At 40.3% G+C, this 17,703-nt stretch overlaps 1 protein-coding gene across 1 annotated transcript in view; it reads left to right on the forward strand.

Annotated features, from left to right (window-relative positions):
- Nucleotides 1-17,703, forward strand: part of LOC138619135 (unconventional myosin-IXAa-like) — a 134,514-nt gene that overhangs the window by 79,590 nt on the left and 37,221 nt on the right. Inside the window, 5 exon segments of the mRNA XM_069695402.1 lie at nt 609-709; nt 1,477-1,603; nt 6,574-6,663; nt 13,306-13,422; nt 15,829-15,963. Coding sequence (XP_069551503.1) covers nt 609-709; nt 1,477-1,603; nt 6,574-6,663; nt 13,306-13,422; nt 15,829-15,963 — 570 coding nt within the window.

Raw genomic sequence — 17,703 nt, forward strand, 5'->3', positions numbered from 1 at the left:
TTAATTACTGTCAAAGAAATTCGTGATTTGATTGGTTAATTGCTGCCATTTGCTGATCTGTCAGAGTAATGTGACAGCATATTGTCTCCTTTAATTAATGTAGTTTCTACATTGTGGTCCTACTCAATAAATGTGAGGCCTTTACTGTAATGTAACCTATTGACCTTTTTACCTGAAGAGTATCTGAGTTGTGAACCTGCGTCACATGACGCAGACTCAAGTTATGAATCTGACAGATGAGCCCGAGAAGATTTGGAGCTTGACTCTCACTTTGACTCTTAACCTCATTCTCCTCAAACCCAACAACAATTGAAAAAGATGTTATAACGGAAAGAAAATCTCTGAATCAGTCCGGCGGAGACCTATAACTCCGACCTCGCAGAACGGAAAGTTGCATTTATAGACATACACCAGTACGTGATCACAGCACGACACACCCACATTCTCAAATTTATTTGACAGTCATAAATATTAATGCTTTGAAGGCACTAATTATTATTATTATTTTTTTTGTGAAACTGGTGTGCTGTATATTTATGAAATAATCCTGATGTGCGTCCCTTTCTGTCTCCCTCTCTTCTTCTTTGTGTGTTTCCACCCGACACCAGCAGGACTGCTTCACAGTAGAAGGAGAAGACCTAAAACATGACTTCGAGAGGCTGCAGCTGGCGATGGAGATGGTCGGCTTCCTGCCCTCCACACGCAAACAGTAAGATTAGTTACATGAAGTATACAAATGTTATTTAATAAAAGATCACAACAGTATGACCGCAAAGTCTGTTTGAATCAGGGTCTTTTAAAGTGTGACATAAGTGTGCATAAATGTATCTCAACACAGTTTTGTGGAAACATACTGCCAACACAGCAGTGTTTCTGGTACAATAACATGTGGAGGCTAAAACAAACTCAGCACTGTCCTCATGTGATGTTCCCCCCACAAGACATTTTAAATTCATTAATTTCTTACATGCTGTTTCAGCTTGTCAACAGCTCAAAGTGTGTTAAATGAACAGCTTACTGAGCTGAGCAGCTGTCAGCTGTAGCCTCATTTTTAACAGTTGTGTCTTCTCATCTTACTCTTGGCAAGAAAGAATATAAAAATGTTACCAAAATGTCAAACTGTTCCTTTAAATCTTTATATTATTTAGGAGATTATTAGAGTCCCTGGTCAGTGCCCTGTATTTCAGTCAACAAGCATCAATCAGGAATAATGGTTCTTAAAAATGCCACGTAACAATTAATGTCCCTGTCATTTTCTATCCACTGCACAATGTATTTAAAGATACATATATCATGATTGTCTTTCAGTTTGTTCAGTTTGTTTTCATAAAGAAACTATCCAGTGTCATGTAGTGTAAACCAGCAAGGTGTCCTGATCAAGGGCCTCCAAGTACAAAACAACCCTTCATTAATCGTACAGCTTGCAAAGTAACAAAATAACAGTGTAATAACAATGAGTGCCTTTTTTCCCGTCAGGATTTTCTGCCTGCTGTCAGCGATCCTCCACCTGGGAAACATCCGCTACAAGAAGAAGACCTACAGGGATGACTCCATCGACATCTGTAACCCAGAGGTGCTGCCCATCGTCTCTGAGCTGCTAGAGGTGAGCAGCAGATCACAGCCTGTTCACCAACACTGACTCAACAACATTCAAGTTTAGTAATCAGGCATCAGTATAAAGTTCACAGAAAAGTGTATGGAAAAAAATATTTTTGTAAAATATAATTACATTTTTCCATCTGAAAATCCAGTGGAAAATGTCACATTAACATGTCTGAGTGAAAACACACAGTCCTATTTGTGTTGCTGACTTCATGCTGAAGTGCAATACTCTAAATACTTTAAAGGATAATAAAAATGAGGAATGGGCACAGGGCTTTACACAGGACCTGTTTATTCTCCAAATTCTAAATTCCATTTTGTTATTCCATCACGTGCCCACCAGAGATTCTGAAAACTCCACAAACTTAGTGACCTTTAAAAAAAACAAAAAAACACGTAGCATCCATTTGAGTTTTCCCTCTGCTCTGTATTTTTTTTTAACACTGTGTGAAAATGTGATTCTGACTGCCAGAATTCACCTCCCACATGTGGGTTTTACAAAAAGCCTTTTAGAGTGCTGAGGACTCTCTGCGTCCGAGCACAGCTTGTGGTGACAACGGAAGTGAAGAGGTGCTTCAGGTCCCAGAGAGCCGTCCGACCATCCAGTACTTCCACAAAGTACTGTTTGTGTACAGGCTATTTTCAGAGCTCTTGTGCTGGCATGCTGTTGCGTGGGCGTGCTTTTCCCACCAAGAACAACGAGTCCCTGTCATTGTGCCAATATCACCTGCATCGTTTACAGTATTTTAGAAACATGTCAGACACGTCAGCAGGGGTTTTAAAAGATCATTTTAATTCTGATACTCATGACCTGCTTGGCAACAACTTTTTGTTCCTTAATTTTGAGGTCAAATGTTTTTGTTCTGCTGAGCAAAACTTTTTCTTGTCGCCAATGGACATTTGTTAGATGTCAGATCTCACTAAATTAGATCCTTACTTGCACTTTACTTTTCTAATTGCACATTTGACAGCAGATGAGTTTCCTCAGTGGCAGCTCTTTTTCTCTGAAAGTAAAGTTCAAGTAAACAGCCTCTGGTTTCAGCAGCTGTATTCTAGTCAGATTGTAGGAGTAAAACTGTCTCAGACCATTAATAGACCACAGTTTTGGTGCATCTTAAAGGTTCTCATTGGGTGGCAGAAGGACTGGTTGAAGTGGAGATAATTTGAACTGCTTTTTAGGAATGTATAGCAGGGTATTATATTGTGTTATTTGCCTATGTGTTTTGTTTGTAACTTCTTAAGCTTCAAAGTTCTAAAATAAATGCATCTGTCAAGTTTATATATATATATAACATTTTATGTATACAACATGCACTAATAAGCCTGGTCTGTGGGTTTTGACTGCTGGGAACTCTTTTATGTGTCCACAGCACAAAGAGACACATGGAAAAGCATCTTCTGGCACTGCTTAACATGCCACACAGTGTTCACAAGTTTATAATGTTGTGCAGTTTTCAGGTTCCTCCTTGACACTAAGTGCAGACCTCACACACACACACACACACACACACACACACACACACACACACACACACACACATATATGAGTTACACAGAGATTCACGGTTGAATTTTTAGTGCTCCAGTTATGATATGCGAGTTAAAAATCAGCAAATATCATTAGCATATTTATCAATCTCTATACGTCTCATCTTTTACTTGTATATACATAAACTATACGCACGCACGCACACACACTCGGCAGCGTACACAGTGAGGACTGCTCAAACGTCCGCCACACTGTTCTGATTTACCTTGCGACAAATTGCAACGATTAGTCGGATATGCTTGTTGAGTCGCTGACAAAACAATGTCCGAAGTGTGCCGGAGACTCCTGTCAACAGCACAGCGGGGATGTTATGACTGTGGAGAGCATGCCAGGGTTCCCCTTTAACATCCTGACTGATCTCTTTGACAGAGAGTCAGAGTCAGACATGCGGAGTGGCAGCGACGTGTGTCGAGCATGTTGGCCACATGCTCAGGGGTCAGTGTTTTTCAAGTTCAAGTTTATTTGGATGTCTGTTAGTTGGTGCAAAGGCAGCGGCTATTTGTCCCCAGGGACGTATAAAACATCCGTAAAGCAAAGATGAAGAAAGAAGGAAAACCAAACCACAGGGTAATAAATTCAAAAAAAGAGTCGCAATGGATCTGAGTTTCCAGGGAAGAGTAAGTCTTTAATTTGGCAACATTCCTGACACAGTGTTTTGCTGGGACCAAAGTGGGGTCAGCTAATAGGAAAACACTATTATGGAGGAGTGAAGCAGGATGGGTGGATGATTGAAAAAATGTGATGGTTTCATGAGAATATTTTCAAATTAGTATTTTTTTTTTCTTCTTTTTCTTTTGGACTTGTGAAATTAGGTAATTGAGTAATAAAATGACCTTTCATTTTCACATGACAGCAAAGCATGCATTTACTGTCGTTAACACTTGGAGTGCCTTTGAATTACTTTAAAATGTATTTTTGCTTGATGTAGGGCTGGGCCATGTATTGAATTAATTTGTTCGATTTTTTTTTTTCTAAGAAATTGGTGTGTATAGACCAGACAGGCAACATCAAAACTACTCAGCACTCGTATTTTTTTTTTATGATGCATGACTTTATTTTAGAACATTTTGCGTAAGAGAGTCTACTAAATGGTTAAATAGGTTGTTGAGGTTTGCTAAATGTAGTTTTATGTTGAGTCATGCGAGGCTGGAATCGCTTGAAGGGAAAGCTCAGCCAAAGTGTAGAGCAGCCCTGACTGATGCCCTAATTTACATGAATAACCCATGTTTGATATGTAAAAGGCTCCCACGATGAAATGTAAAACACTGTGCTTGCTTACTGCCGTGACACACGAATGCAAAGCACCTCTCAAGGAGAACTGAGTGCGGATTGATGCATGAATGCGAACGATACTGGCTGGCACTTCCTGTTTCCTGTGTGGAGGTGAAACTGGAAGAGGAAGTAGAGCTCGTATGGTCCGATGGACGGCTGACAGACTGGATCCTCTGAGCTTTGCAGTCGAGTGATTTGATATAGAGGGAAACATTTCTGTGCAAACTGGAAATTAATCCTGAGAGCAGCTTTCTGTGAGAACAAATCCCACAAAAGCCTGATTCTGTTGATGGTATTTTAGTGCTGAAAACAGTATCTTGAAACACACTGCAAAGCTAGTCCAGTCTAAAAGTTGTGTTTTTTCATCACAATCGAAAATCTTGTCAGCTTTGTGCTTGGTTTTCCTTATTAGTAACCACACAAGTTTTGTTCAAGAATCATTTACACTAAGATTTAAATAAATTCTCCAATTAGTTCCAGCCTTCATGACATCTTTTAAAATATTTTTTGAAATATTTTTGTTTTGTTTCCATGATCTCTTGTGCTTTTATTTTGAAGTATAAGCCAAAGAAAATAATTTCAATGAAATGTGTAGTTCAGATTTGTATTAGTGAATTAAAATCCAGTTGGCTGTTTTATATATACCCCCGAAACATCGTTTGACCATCTTCAAAGTGCTGGTGTAGTTTGAAGCAGACACTGCAGTGAATATAGCTGTCTAAACATGGCGATGGTAAAGGCTGGAAGGAGCCAAATTTGGTGCTTTTACAAACCATCACATCTGAGGTTTCAATAGCTAGAATTAAATTGAACATGTTAAAAAAAAAAAAAAAAAAAACATCGGTTGACTTCCAAACAGATTCATTGACCCCAAACCCGTGCTCATAAACTTCCGTGTATTATGGTATTAGAGCTGTGATCATATCAGAGCAGCAAGCCTGTTACCAAGCAACTAATACATGGAAATGTACCGGCTAAAGACCAATCACCAGGCTGCAGAATAGGCTTTGCTCTTTGTGGAGGGATTACCAGACAGTGTGAAATGAGGTCTGATTATGCCACCCCCCCTCCCCACACACACACACCGACCCACTCTCTGGGCACGCACACACACACACACACACACACACACGCGAGCGCAGTCCTCCTCCTGCCCCCCCCCCCCCCCCCCCGTCTGTTTATGTCAAAGCTTTCACAAAGGAGACAACTGACAAAAATAGCTCTATAATGGTATTAACTGTAACATTAACACCCTTGCTTTTTATACATGAAGACATCAGGTAACCTCACAAAGACTTATTCTCACATGTATTCACACACAAACACGCACCCATGTGGCCTCAGCAGCAGCTGTTGGGCCCACTCCCATAATCCCTGTAGATGGAGGAGATGTGCGAGATGACATCTGCTTCTCCCAGTGTGGCCCTGTCATCAATGGTTTGTCTGGGGCCAAGTTTAGAGTCTGCAGACTCACATGGAGGGTCACATAGTCTTGCAGCAGGGACATTATGAGCTTCGGTAAGGGTCCGCTAGATGGGTGAAATGGAGTGAATGGTTTATGGTGTATTTTAGCTCCATACACGATGACAAATTCAGTTAAACTACCTATAGATAAAAAGACCAAATTTTAATGTCTGTTTTTGGTTGTCTGGAGACTTAAATAAATGACTGATAAAGTGCATGTCATCACTACATTCCAACCAGCAGCATAAAATAAATAATTACATTTTATTATACAGGAGAGCAAACTGTAAGCAAATCTATATTATCTTATGGTATTCACTATATGCTCATAAACTACACATATAAAATATATATTTTAATTGATATATTTAAGGTTCACAGAAAAACGTCTGCTTCCTCTGTCAAAATAATGTTGGCAATAGTGGGCATTTATCAGGCGAAATACCCATTGCATTCTGGGAAATGTAGGACAACATTTTCAGAGACTGACCCTTCAAGGAGTGATGATATCTTGGCTTCTGCTTCTTTGATTTTGACCAGTAGTCCTATTTAATCTGTCTGGTGACCACTGCTGGGAAACCCATTGACCCACTGGACACTTTTACTGTCCAAACTATTAAACCAGTGACACTGGTCCTGATCTTATCTTTGTTTATGACACGTTTTTTGTTGTGGTTTTCTTCCAGGTAAAAGAGGAGATGCTGCTTGAAGCACTGACAACCAGGAAGACGGTGACTGTTGGAGAGAGGCTCATCGTGCCCTACAAACTTGCTGAGGTGACCTTTTAAAAATGACACTGTCAACACACCTTATCAGAATATGACACCTGTGTCCTAAACACATTGACTTCCTCTCACCTTCTAAAATTGGGAAACCACCTGTGAGTCAGTCTGGTCTTTTATTGTTGCTGTACAGTTAACGAAACCTAACAGATGTTAAACAAGGGACATTTAAAAAGAAAAACGCCCTGTGTGTGTGTTGTGCTGGCAGAAGCTGTGGGGCAAATTCCAGTCAGTCTCAAGAAAGCATAGTGGAGCCGAGTGCTTTGTTATGAAGTGCGTCAGCTGGAGGGAGATTCTGTGTTTGTGTGTGCATGATGTGTGGAGCTTGTCTGGGGAGTTTGTTGTGGCATTCCCCCACAGCCCCCACCTCTTCTGTCTCAGTCTCTTTTGATAGGGGTCTCTTCCTCTGCAACTTCCTGTTTCCTGTCCAGTCAAGCAACAGTGATGTGACTTAACCCTGTCCATACAACCCTCTAGATTTACAGTCTGAGAAATGTACCTCTTGGATGCCTCTAGATAGACTCCACTGAAGGGTATCATAGTACTGATGAATATTAATATTCGGTGGTTTTTGTTTATGTCTCTGATGGCTCAGTGTGGCTCTGAATGTGGTCCAACTCTGGGTCTTTTGTCTGAAGAAGGAAATGTTACACATAGATAGCCTCTTTTTTTCCCCCACTCTGCTCCACCACCCCCCTCCCTCCCCCATCGGGTCTAAGGGTTAGTTTAGCCTAACAATAGTTGCTTCAGTCATGTGGTCGTGTCTGAGGAATGTGTAGCCATTGCAATATACAGTACAGAGGCCAGAAACCAGATCTTGGTTCAGTCTGTCTCTTTCTTTTATAGTCACACATTTCAAAATCCTAAATTTACTTTTCTAGTTTAGCTGTGAAACAGGGACTCAGATGATATGATCAGAAATCCAATGGATGAGGGCTGCAGCTATGATAAACCATGTCCTGCAGCTTCTGATGTCACCCCATGAACATTTCCTCCTGTCCTCCTTGAGGTGATCTTATCTTGAAAGGAGCAAAAGGTAAAGGGATGTAGAGGACACCACAGAGGGAGGCAGAGACCCTCAGATCACAGAGAGGACCTGTTCATCAGGGAAAGCAAAGATAAAGCAAGAGAATAAAAGTACCATGCATTCCTCAATATTTGCTGGCATTGCTACAACTGTTGTATCCCTCCATCTGGCTTCACCACCACCACCACCACCACCATGCCATTGTTGGAACTACATTTCAAAACAAATGCTTGAGTTCAAGATTACTCCTACTGGTCACTGATTGGTCCGCCCTTCAGAGTGATTGAGTGATTCAGTAAAAACCAAAGCTGTGAGCAATAGGTGGGCGGAGCCAGGCTAACAAAGGGCATACAGAAGGCAGGAAACTGTCTTTTGCTGATAGATAGTTAGTGATGATAACACGCAGATAAATGTTGCAAAATGCCAACAAAGATAGTGAGTGATGAAGATGACGAGAGAAGTGTGCAAATGTAGATTTTAGAAATGTAGAATTTCAAATGTTTTTCTGAATTCAGGTGAGAACACAGAGGACATAAATAGAATTTAGGTTGTTTACAAGAAGCTTCTACAGGACATCTTTAGGACAAATTAGTGGACTTTGAGATTTGTATTTGCTAGCAGGTAGTCGTACATTTGTGTGAATGTACCTCCCAGTAACCATTTTTTCGCAATGCATTTTCAAGGCAACAACCCAAACCTTGACCTTCATAACTACGAGCCGAACTCCAAATCTTACCTCAACCTTTTAAACTAAACTAAAACTAAACCGAAAATAGGCCAAAATGTTCCTGTATTCCATTCTCAAGAGCTAACATTCAAATTGGTCCTCACTAAACTTAACTACAAGAGCACACAATAGAGAGCAGTGAAAGTGAAGCCCTGCCCCGATCTGACCAAGGGCTGTGGGAGCGAGTTGAGGCCACCTGTAGAATCCATAACAATCCTGTTTTTATACAAAGGAAATGTGGAAAAAAAAAGAACCTGGCAAACGTTGCTACTGCTTCTCAGAAATTATTTCTTCCTACTTGGATAAAAAGGTTTGAGAACGTGTGCGAGGCAGCTGTCCCATCCAGCAACAGTCACCCATCCAGCAACAGTCACGATGGGAAGATTTGGATGTCTGACCTGCTAAACCCCAGTGTGCTGCAGAGCAGTGGCTGCCACCTCTTTATGTTTAGCCAAGAAGATCCCTACATTGATGGGATGGTCTGTGGTTGAGTCAGGTGGAATACTTTTAAGAAAAGATGGGGTTTTGTACCGGAGTAATAATAAGAGTGAAAGGTAATCCCTATTCAATCTAAGTTTTGAATTTGGCCATGTCCCCACATTTTGCTTTTTTGGTCTGCTCAATCAGACAAGCTTCACACCAGTCCTCAGATTAAAACACAGACATTTCTAATCAAACTGCCTCGCTGCTGCTTATATTTTGTGTTAAGGCAAATCATCTTCATCACTTCTTAAAATTACCTGAATGGTAAGTGATGGAGATGATGAACAGCATGTTTATTTAAATCAAGCCCTTTATACAGCATGTTTATTTAAATCAAGCCCTTTATACAAACCAAAGTTAAATCTAAATGTATTATTTTATTTATTGGCAGATTATGGGGAATTCAGCTCTTCATGCGACCATGTGAGGTGCAAATAACTTCGAGCTCTATGAGGTTAAAGTTCTGGTTCAGAGACACGCAGGTCTGATTCGGAGAGAGAATATTGGAGTGTGCATCTGTCAACATCATGATTGCGTGCATGTGTGTGTTTGCACACGCGTGTGAGCCAATGTCTGTCAAGATAAGGCAAGCTGTTTGACATTTTTGATGTGGCTCCGGATATTCTGACTGCACCACTTCCTTCTTCCTGTTTGAAAGACAGATACAGGGAAGGAAGGGGAAGTTTGTGTGTGTGTGCGTGCGTGCGTGTGTTTCATATGCTGCTTCATATTAGTTTCTAAGTGGTTGAAGCCTCATGGTGAGAATATAAAGGTATAAATACTTAACATATATGGAGACATGTGTATATGGGCATTGGCATAGACAACAAGTACATAAATCCTAGTTAAAAACATGTGCAGATTGTCATGTTGTGGTGAAAAACACACACAAAACACCCCACAGCGAGGAAGCTGGCAGGCCACGTGCAGTGTGAACTCATGCTGGTGTTTTAGACCTCCTATGGTTTTCAAGAGCAGGAATGAGAGAAAGAGATGTGAACAGAGAGAACAACAACTTACTCTCCCAGAGCCTTATAATCACAAACACCAGCTGAGACCTGGTTAAACAGTCAGGGCCCTCACAGTTTACAAAAGTCTCTGACAAAGTCCTGCTAATTATTTTGTCAGTTTCTTGGGTGGCCCCCCAGTAAAACATTTTCAACCCATTTGCTTCCAGCCATGTTCCCTCCTAGTATCTAACTGGTCCCATTGTGGTGAATAATTAAATTACATGGCAAAACACAGAGACAATGCATGCTCAGTGAGCATGTCAAATGTTCTCATCAGATCTGCCAATCCTGAGTTCTTGCTGAAGCATTTAAATTGAGATTCTTTTTGAAACATTGTATTATTTATAACAATCTTACATAACTTTGTGGGTGCAGGAACGTCACAGGCCTGACTGCTAAAAATAGCATGAACAATCAATAATGCAAGCATGAAGAGGCAGTGTTTAAAAATGCACGTTTTTGCTGCATCATGGCATGCGACCTCACAGGGCAGAGTTTCTGAGTGCAGCTACTTTGGGGTGTGATCAGGTTCAGTGCATCACAAAAACCTCGGAAACAGTTACAGTACTGGTTGTTAAAGATGCACAAGTTTTTATTTTATTATTATTATTTTTTTTAATGTCCTCATAGTTTGAGGTATTTCCTTTAAGTTGCTTCCCTCTGAGCCAAGGTGGTAATACGCTAAGTTTAATGAAGCTTTGCATTTGGGGTCAGCTATTTTTTCATGCTCAGTATTATTGGCTTATGTATCTGCCAGCTGATTAATAATAACCAGTCATATTCATTCTAGTATGTGAAATAAACTGGCAGTTCTGACTCCACATCTCTGTATTGATTAAATCTGCCACCCCAACCTCCTTCTTGTGCCCTTTAAACTTTGACATTGTTTTTTTTAAGCTCTAATGTTTATAATATGATTGTTGCTTAGAGATTTCTGGATCTCTGCCCCCGTCTCTGTCTTGTCCTCACACATGCATAGACAGCAGGCCTTCATCGTTGCAAAATAGCAACAGAGCAGTAGCCATAGAGCGGCACACTAATTGATAATGGCAAGAGAACAAAAAGTTGTTTATTTACACTGAAATGAGGCCTAAAGTAGTATAGTAGGTTAACTGGTAGAATAAGAAGAAAAAAAAAAAATCACCTTGCACAGTTTTTAGGGTCCTTTGTGTAGGGTCCTAACTTTTTTCTCTCTCTGGAGTTTGACACACATGCATAACTTTTACAATCACTGTTCCTGTTCGTTTGGATTCTCCACTAAATGAAGTCCACTCTGATTGGATCACACTGAACAGTCTTTTCAAACTGGGGTGTCTGTCGTAAAACACAACTCTTTTGGGGTTCCTGGAATGAAACCGTTTGACCCAGTTCAAGCAGATTTCTTTAGTCTTGTTCTACTCCCTATTCAATCATAACACTTGTTGCTGCCAAAGAACGAGTTCAGGTGTCTAAGTCCACTCTGCTTATGTTAGCTTAGCATGCTTGTCATCGGGTGTAAATAGAGAGCATAGTTGCTGTTTGGCTTGTTGAGGCGTAATAATGGGTCATCTTGGCAGTCTGTTTTTTTATGGATCAATGTGATGTGTGATGTGTAGGTCTGGAGGTGCTTAAGGTTTTGGCTGAAAACACCTCAAGTATTACAGAACTGTGCACAACAAGACGACCCAACGTAACTCTGGTTACTCTGTATGAGGCCTTCAAATACAAACTGGATTTTGTTACAACTGTCTGTAGCGCCCTGATAATTCTCCTTTCAAAACCACTGGTGATAACAAATATCGAATTAATCTTCCTTAATAGATTATTGTGATAAAAACTAGTTTCTCATTTCAGCAGTGTGCTACTACAATAATGTCACTTTTGTTTTGACATTTGAGAAGGCCATGCAAATAAGAAGCGTAATGCATATTTGAATATGTTGACTAGTTGTTATTTCCACTAGATAGCTGAGAGCATAGAATCGTTATGATCAATATAAAGGTAGAGCCAGCAGCTAGTTAGGTTAGCATCAAGGCTAGAAACAAGTTATCCTGGCTCCGTCCAAAGGTTAAAAAAAACAACCCAAGGACATACCACAACCTAAGCTAACTCCCCATTTCATTAAACCTTTCTTTTTTATATTTCTGTTAATAAGTCATATTTGAAGATGCCGGTATGCAGATTTTTTGGCATTAAACGGAGCCGGGCTCGCTGCTTCCCCGTGCTTCCTGTTCTAATGCGAATGTTCAGCTGTTTTTCACAATAATGAATAAAATACAAGTCCTGTTAATCAACTGATCAACAATCTGACTATAATTTCATCTGTACTCGTTTTTTGTAGTAGCCAATGTCAGATTCACAGTCTCTGATAATTTAAAAGACCATTAAATAATTCTGTCCTTTTCATCTTATCCTGGTGGTTTCTATCATTTCTTTCCCTCAGTCGGTCTCGTCAGATGACTCAGCTGCTGCAGTAGTTTATTGGACCTTCTCTCTGCCCACTTCACACTTTTTATTTGACAATGATCCAGTTCCAATGAAGAGAGAGAGAACATTGATGTTGTGTTTGTCTTGTTGCCCTGGCCTAAGCTTCTTCATTTTGGGAGGTGTTTGGTTTTGATATACATTTACTTTGCCACAGTATCTACACTGGGCTTGTAAAAGCAGAAACCAATGGCAGTGGCCATCCTGCCTGAGTTTGTGCAATACTGTTGAAGAAAAAGAGCAGAACACAATACAAAGACAAGATGAATAAGTAAAAAAAATAAGCATACGGCCAACTTTGGTTTCTTTAAAGCATTACCATGATCGTTCAACATAGGTCACATAATAACTGTAAAGTAGCAGTCATTTTAGCTCGAACCATGTTGTTTCTCTCACCTACTGCTTATTTTGTCTGGAACTATGACTGTCTCCAAACCATAAGAAAGTAAAATGACCAAACCTTTATCTTAGCTCTGATTTATTTAAGTAAAATCAGATTTATTCTTCAGTTCTCAAAGGCATTGAGAAATGAAGTTGTCTAGCTGGTAGGGGCGTCGGATCAGGAAACACTTCTATGTGTTATTCAACAGAGCATGAATGAACAGTGTGTTTTGTCATCTAACGTGGAGGACGTGTTGAACTTTGTGAGAAGCATGGCTGAGCTGGAGAGGGGAGTTAATTCAGCAAGACTCTGAGCTAGAGTAATAAAACACATTCACAGTATTGGCTCCTGTTCCAGATTATAAAATCCATATGTTTTTGATCAGGAGGAAACCAACATGTTGTGTGTGTGTGTGTGTGTGTGTGTGTGTGTGTGTGTGTGTGTGTGTGTGTGTGTGTGTGTGTGTGTGTGTGTGTGTGTGTGTGTGTGTGTGTGTGTGTGTGTGTGTGTGTGTGTGTGTGTGTGTGTGTGTTTTTGTGTGTAGGCGGGCACGGTGAGAGACTCCATGGCCAAGTCACTGTACAGCGCGCTGTTTGACTGGATTGTGTTCAGGACCAACCATGCCCTGCTAAACAACAAAGACCTGGAGGACAAGTCAAAGGTAGGAACCAAAATACACCCAAACCAATAAAGACATCTTATGCTCATATACGAACACACCTACAATATCTGACTGACAACCAAATTGTTTCGTTCATTCTAACAAAGATTTTCTTTTCTCCACAATTTATAACCTTTAGCTTACATATTTGTTATATTGACATCCTGTTAAAGATGTAATAACAATTCAAATGCACAAGGATAATATCGACAGACTACATAGAAAAATCACTCCTAAAAAGTACCTTTAAAAATAAAAAATAAAATAATTTTTTTTTAAAAAAGCTCATGTATATTAAAACATTAATGTCATACACTACTGTTAAGGGTTTAAATATATTTTGTTCTACTTTTTACACCAGTCAGCTTGCTAACATCAGTAGCCTCCTTACTACTTTCAGTAGATAGAGGTAGGGTGCGTTTTATGAATGCTGACATTCTGGTGTGTTTTTTTTTTTAGCAGCTTGAGGTCGAGGTTTGTCCTTTGACAGCTTAACTTTAGGCTTTTACGACACGTTTTTTATTGTCATGTAACGAGTGTAGTTCATCAACTGGAGTAACGTTCACTGTGTCCACCTTCAGTGTGAGCCGAGGGACACATGAAACAGACACGCAGCAGAGCAGAAAAACAGACACAGTCGCGCTCTGTCACTGACAGAAAAATGCATGCGCAGTTCTCATACTGAATTGAAATGCACAGGAAATAAGTAAATCTGTAGTAGTGGACAAAACTGCAGTACCACGAGTACGTTTGTACTTTTGTATTTCTTTCAGGGGGGCGGAAGGTCCTGCTAATATAATGGTCGGGGAAACACCAGAATAGACATATATATATATATATATATATATATGTATATGTATATGTATATGTAAAATTACAACTACAACAAAAATAACACAGAGGTCTAGTTAGGAATTACAACCCCAATTTGCAAATCACATCAACCAATACGAGCACATCAAGGTGAAAAGTAATGCTCCAGTGTTTTGATGTCAGTTTCACAGAATGTGCAGCAGTTTTTTGTCCAAATTTAATTGTTTCCTCCAAAATGTATTACATGAACAGATTTCATTTAAATTAATTAACATGTAATTTATTGTAGTTATAAGGACCATTGAATGATGCACTTAAATTGAACGGAGCCATCAATAACTGGTAATTACACCTGCGTTTACTGCTAACACAAGCCACAATGTCTGCTCTGAGGAGGTCTATTACACTGATGAGGAACTATTTATCACATCAGTATGCAGTTGCTCTGCATTTGTCATTCCATTATATTTCTTTTGTTTTGTTTTTGTTTTTTGTCTGGCCTCATCTTCATTTGCCTTTTCTTTTACTCCCAGAAGCAGAGTGATGTGATATGAACATTCTGTGTGTATATAAATGTGTGGTGGGTTGAAATGGCAGCTGGCAAGTCATCTAACGAATTACAAAACAGATTGTTCTGTGTGTGTGTGTGTGTGTGTGTGTGTGTGTGTGTGTGTGTGTGTGTGTGTGTGTGTGTGTGTGTGTGTGTGTGTGTGTGTGTGTGTGTGTGTGTGTGTGTCTCTGTGTCTCTGTGTGTGCCAGAAACATTTGGGCAGATGGCATCAAGTTCCCCTCAGCTCAGTTTACCCCCTGTGGCCCTATGGTGTGCCAGTGCAGTGTGTGTGTGTGTGTGTGTGGACAAACACTGTTTACACTGTCATGTTGTAAGAATTTGCCTCCTTTGGGGACAAAAAGGGAAGATTTTTGGGTGAAGAATTGTCTTAAGGGTCAGGAAAGTAATTCTTATGGTTCAGGTAAGTCTCCAGTAAATTGATATAATGTCCTCTGAACACTATGTGTGTGTGTGTGTGTGTGTGTGTGTGTGTGTGTGTGTGTGTGTGTGTGTGTGTGTGTGTGTGTGTGTGCGTGTGTGCGTGCGTGCGTGTGTGCGTGCGTGCGTGCGCGCGCCTCCCTTGGCACTGACATCATCTGTCTGTGTGCTCGTCAGGAGGGCGATGAGGTTGCACTTTCTGTCAAGGTCATTGTTCTTATGTTCAGATAACAGTTTATTTGTGCGGCTTGTGTTCGCGTATGTTTTTATGCCAGATTAAAAAAAGAATTGCCCTTCAGAGAGAAATAAAACACTGCTGAATAAAATTCAATTAAATTAGAAGGAGCTTTTATAGTCCATTCCATAATTAAAGGCCTTCTTTAGTGAACGCCTCCCTCAGATGGTGCATATTAATGATATATGATGACATGAATCTTACTGACACCCAGGGGCCAACGGGGACACTGAAGCTGCAGAGAATGGTTATAAAAAGAAACACATTATGAAGAATAACTCTAAATAAAGATGATAAAGCAACATAAATCTTTACTGATGTTTACAGTGTTGCAAGAGGATCATTTTTAACCTTTTGTTTGTCACATCAGATCCTATCTATAGGAGTCCTGGACATCTTTGGATTTGAGGATTATGAGAACAACAGCTTTGAACAATTCTGCATCAACTTCGCCAACGAACGACTTCAGCACTATTTCAACCAACACATCTTCAAGTTGGAACAGGTAGAGTGGTCTTTCCTTTCCTTTCCTTTCCTTTCCTTTCCTTTCCTTTCCTTTCCTTTCCTTTCCTTTCCTTTCCTTTCCTTTCCTTTCCTTTCCTTTCCTTTCCTTTCCTTTCCTTTCCTTTCCTTTCCTTTCCTTTCCTTTCCTTTCCTTTCCTTTCCTCCTTCCTTTCCTTTCCTTTCCTTTCCTTTCCTTTCCTTTCCTTTCCTCTCCTCTCCTCTCCTCTCCTTTCCCCTCCCCTCCCCTCCCCTCCCCTCCGTTCCTCTCCTCTCCTCTTCTCCAGACAATGATTATTGTGCCACTGCTGATAACACTTCATTACATTTTATTGTTTAATTGTCACCGTGGCGATGTTAACAACACTGAAACATTCATGCTTGATCTGCCTTGATATGCAAGTTATGCACTGGCGTCATAGTATTGTGGGTGTTACACATTCGTAAAAAAAAAATGCTTTTATGTTTTTGATTGATTGGACCGATGGAGCAATGAATGGAGCCTCTTAGCTTCCTTTTCAAAGGGAGGACTGTTGTAGTTTTGCTGGTCAAAACTAATGGCTTCCTCTACAGTGGAAAGGTCTCAACATAGTTCTATGAGGTTTAACACACTTTCAGAGAGGAGCTGCTTGAAGCATACTTTGAAGTGTAAAATCGGTGCAGGTCCCCTTTAAGTGGCGGCAGTGATAACGAGCGGGAGTGTACTTGACAGTGGAACAGACAGAATCAGGGAAAGAAAATTTAATTGGGGCTTCGGAGGGAAACAGAAAAAAAGGCTGCTTTGCTGTAGAGATGATATTGTACCGCGTGCTTCTGCTGTACTCTCTTGTATTTGAACTGACTTGACATCAGCTGGTTCCTAAATGCATTTGTCAGCCTTGCTGTACACAGGGTGAACTAAAGAACGGAGGCTGCCTTCCTGATTTTATTGATAAAATGTGATCATATGAAAAGTTTAAGCTCTTAATGTGATTTTCTGTTATTATTATATCATCACTCTTTATCATGTTCATGTATTAAAGGTTAAATATAAATACCCGTGTGTGAGAGCTTTGTGCTGGACAGCCACATCCCCTCTGACATTACAGTGTAAGCAGCTGTAATTATGTAACTGGGTTAAGTTAGCACGGGCCTCCGTTAAAGCAAAAAGGTCAAAGGAAAAATGCTGACTAACTAGAAGAGACTGACAGGCCGGGTTAGAGTGCAGGAGTCAACCAGAGCTGCATGTATCCTGGCAGCTCAGTGCTGCTAACACCAGCAACACTTCAGCTTTTTGCTGGTTATTGCAAAAAAAAAAAATTCTGACGGCGCTCGTTTTTAAAAAAAAACTTTTTATGCCTCTCAATGAGCTCCTTCTCTGTCTTTATTTTTCATTTCATTTGATCACTACTTCCCCAACAGTCATCACGGTTACACACACACACACACACACACACACACACACACACACACACACACACACACACACACACACACACACACACACACACACACACACACACACACACACACACACACACACAGAGAGAGAGACACGTCATCTCCAGCATCATAACTGCCCTCTCTCTCCCACTCCAGAGGACTATTACTGAACCACTAATCCCTGGCCAGATATATTACGTATTCATGATGCTCATTTATTCAGATACCAACTGCCAAAACACTTCATAAATCAGAGTGCATGTTTTTTATCCCAAATCATATCCATGGAGCACGTGAGAGAGCATGAGAGAGAAAAAAAAAC

This window comes from Brachyistius frenatus, unplaced genomic scaffold (assembly GCF_029030835.1).
Source record: "Brachyistius frenatus isolate BFR_SWC_R1_liver_20210118 unplaced genomic scaffold, ASM2903083v1 Contig_19, whole genome shotgun sequence".
NCBI lineage: Eukaryota > Metazoa > Chordata > Actinopteri > Embiotocidae > Brachyistius > Brachyistius frenatus.